The 3858-nt window shown below is 48.6% G+C and overlaps 1 protein-coding gene across 2 annotated transcripts in view; it reads left to right on the forward strand.

Annotated features, from left to right (window-relative positions):
- GDAP2 (ganglioside induced differentiation associated protein 2) overlaps positions 1-3858 on the forward strand; it is a 44543-nt gene that overhangs the window by 31285 nt on the left and 9400 nt on the right. For both annotated transcript variants that reach the window (XM_018569554.1, XM_018569553.1), the window contains exons 11-12: positions 1215-1354; positions 3557-3611. In XM_018569554.1, the coding sequence (XP_018425056.1) occupies positions 1215-1354; positions 3557-3611 (195 nt within the window). The remainder of the gene's footprint in view (positions 1-1214; positions 1355-3556; positions 3612-3858) is intronic.

Here is a 3858-nt window from a genome sequence, read left to right on the forward strand (position 1 = left end):
GCAGAGAGCCCTGACAGGATCGAGAGGTGAGCGAGCGCCGGTATGTGTTCCCTCACCTCCCGATCTACTGAGCCGACCTGTGACAGTCTCATTGTCACAGGTCGGCTAGAACTATGAGGTGAGTGAAAAGCACCCCCCTCATAGTTCTCCTTTAAGGGCCAAACACATGTTCCTGCCCTTAGCAACCTGGGAGGCTCTGGCCGGCATCTCACCCAGCTGTGGATGGATGCCATCATCGAAATCACTGGTTGCCAGCTGCTGGGCGGCACACTGGGCAGAGCAACCCAATTTGATAATTTGGTAAGAGCTGTGTGAGAAAAATGGGTAGACCTTACACATTTAACCCCAGCAAACAGACTAGGGTCACCCCTGCAGATGCTCATTAGAAAATATTTATTACTAGGGATCCACTGATACTAGTACCGGCGCTGATACCGAGTATTTGGGCGAGTGCTCGCCTAAATGTTTTGATACTTACACCAATACCGGAACTTCTGGTCAGAGGGAGATTTCCTCTGACTGGCGGGTGACCGCGAGGGAACATGGAGCCAGCTTCCTAGCCAATGAGGACACCGGGCCGTGGTTAATGACTCGCAGCCCGGCTTCCTGATTGGCCGGGAAGCCAGCTCAATGCTGATTGGCTGGGAAGCCAGCTTCCCGGCCAATCCGCATCGAACTGGCCAAACAGCATGGAGCAAGCTTCCCGGCCAATCGGGAAGCCAGGCCACGGGTAAAGACCCGGCTTCCTGATTGCCCGTGAAACCGGCTCCATGCTACCAGTAGTGCCGGTATTCGGTATCGGCGAGTACCGAAATATAACTATCGGTCCTCGATAAAGGAAAATTCGATATTGGTGCATCCCTAATTTATTACTCATAAGTTAAAAGAACCTAGAACTGACAATATTTGGGCTTCTCTGGGTTTCTATAACAATCCTCCAGTTTTTGTTATAAACTCCGCCTTTCGTATTTGCAGTCAAGTTTCTCGATTTTGTTCCTCGGTAGACCAGTGATGGTGATTTGGCTTTCTTTTCCACAATGTAGCAATTATTTATCCGAGTTATAAACTCATCAGATATCCCCCTGAACAGATGAGATTCTAAAATCGTAGGAAGGCCTCTGAATTCAAGCGAATTGATGATTTACCATGTACGGACTTTATCTCAGTATGACATCACCCGCCTGACATGTATGTGACGTGTTTGTCCCCTGCAGGCTCTCCTGTATTTCATCCATATGATGGATCACGTGGCGGCCAAGGATTACATCCTGGTGTATTTCCACACTCTGACCGGAGAACACAACCACCTGGAGTCCGACTTCCTCAAGAACGTCTACGATGTGGTAGATGCCAAGTAAGTGATCGCGCCCTGACAAGCCCGGTGTTCTATCAAAAGCTCCAACTCGTCGAAATCTCCAACTACCTCACTGCCGGGTACAGGCAAGTTGGAGATTTCGATCGGGCGGCGTTCGTTCAGGAATCGGATCTGAACCCAGAACCTCTGCTGTAGCTGGCGGTGGTTCTACCTGCTGAGCCACCTTAGAACCTTGGATAGCTCCTTGCCTGATCTCCTGTGTAATCCTCAGGTAAACCTAGTTTCTGCTGAACTCCATGCTCTTCCCCTGAACTTCCTATTTAAGCCACGCCTCTTCACTTCCTGTTTGCCAGATTATTGTGCTCCTGCCCATATCTTGCTTTCTTGCTCCTCCTGTGATGCAATCCGCTCATACTGCTACCCGTGTACCGACCTTTGGCTGCTGATTCACCGACTGCTCTCACTGCCCCCTGCTACATACCTGATACCTTTTGGCTACTGACCTCGGCTTGATCTCTGACTACGCTTCTGCCTGCTCCTATACTACTACCGTCTGCTTGTGTACCAAACCCGGCCTGTTATACACGATGTTGCCTGCTGCTTCAGCTACTGGACTCTGAGCCTGATCCTAGATCGTGACAGTTAGACTGCAAAGCACAAACACTGACTGAGCTTCTGCTCAGCTGAATTTTAACAATATTCAGCAGGTGGCAACCTCGACAAGTATGCTGAAAACGCTATGCGCGCATGCGCGGCGCACCTGTACAGAGCTCCGGTCTTTCTGAGCACCGGAAGTGAGGTGGTTGGAGATTTCGATGAGTTGGAGCTTTCGATAGAACACGGGTCTTGGGGAATCTTGAGATATTATTTCTGGGCTCAGTTTATTTGTTTTGGTTCATTTTGTTACATAATTGCCGTTTGCAGTCGCAAAGACACAACAGGAAGGGAGATGAAATCTGTACAAAGGGAAGGAAAGTCCCCCTCTTAGCTGCCACTAGAATGGGTGTGTCCCCCCATAGGAAGATGTATCCTCTTCCGGTCTAAAATTTGGGAGCTTCCTGTTTGCCACAGTGGTGACAAATCCATAGAAAGGTTGCAATCCTTCCACACTCCATCCATAACTAACAACATGCGTAGCATCATGCAGTAGATGCAGTAGTACCCTTTTACGGCCACGGATGTAAGTACTATGTCCACGGCAGCTGTAAACTGACGCATGGCTGCTACAGCAGCTAGGAGTCCATTCACCTGACTCCCGGCTATGTACTGCAAATTAGGGATGTCCCGTTACCGATACTAGTATCGGTATCAGGGCCGATACCCGGCATTTTCACGAGTACTTGTACTCGTGAAAATGCCCCGATTCTTAAGGCCGATGCCGGCCCTGGGTCCTGGCAGTAGCTGTCCCTGGCAGTGCCTGTCCATTTCTATGCCTCCTGCTCCTTCTTCCTGGCACAGCCATGGACAGCCCCACACACAGCACAGGACAGCCCCGGACACCGGAACCCGTCCGATCAACTAAGAACCATGCAGAGCGCCACATGCCGCCCAGTTGAGACTGCAGCCTTCTGCTGTGGTGGTATGTATTGTGCTGCTGTGGGATCTATTGTGCTCTGCTGGGACGTATTATGCTCTGGTGGGATCTATTGTGCTTTGGGGACATCTGTATTCTGCTTTTTGTGGACATATGTATTTAGCCCTGGGTGAGAAACTGCCCTAAAATCATTAGACTGTGTTTTAGAAAAACATGTCACATGTCCCTTTAAGAAAAAGTATCGGTAATTGGTATCGGCAAGTACTTGGTGTTAAAGAAGTGGTATCGGGGCATCCCTACTGCAAATGATCAGATGGCTGTAAAGCCACCCCATCACTGGGCTTGATCAGCTTCATTGGGCTGCAAAGGTGGCATTAGGGGTCTAATAGACCCCCTAATTATTTATTGGGCTTTCAGAATGTTGTGAAAGTGACAAGGACGGGAAAGTCATCCCTGCAACAAGTCAAGTCATGTGCTAGGTAACAATACATGTAATGTGGCCGCAGTTCCTGCTCTTACCTGAAGGTGGCGCTGCGTGTACACGTAATAGGCCGTGCTGCAGTTTTAACGGCAAACATTACAATAAAAGCAAACCCCACATTTTGGAATTCGTATGTAGATCGGCATCATTAGTCATCCGAACTGCCAGTCATTTAAAGTATTTTTTTGCTATTTTTGTAAATTCTTACGAACTTCTCTTTTTATAGGTACAAAAAGAATTTGAAGGCTCTGTACTTTGTCCATCCAACATTTCGCTCCAAGGTACGACGTCGGTCTATTGTCTCCCCTCCTGTGACGATAGCCATTGTTTTGTTCGGTCATAATATTACAGCCGCTCTGCACCTCCTAGGTATGAGCACGCCATTTTAAACTGGCCCCAAAACCTCTCGTGTGTAACCAAGGGAGCCCCTTCAATAGTATTTTACCCCTGATATTCATGTTGCAAAAGTATTCACCCCCGTGGCATTTTTTTTCCTATTCTGTTGCATTACAACCTGCAATTAATATG

This window comes from Nanorana parkeri, unplaced genomic scaffold (genome assembly GCF_000935625.1).
Source record: "Nanorana parkeri isolate BGI_ZX_2015 unplaced genomic scaffold, ASM93562v1 scaffold1354, whole genome shotgun sequence".
Taxonomy (NCBI): Eukaryota; Metazoa; Chordata; class Amphibia; order Anura; family Dicroglossidae; genus Nanorana; species Nanorana parkeri.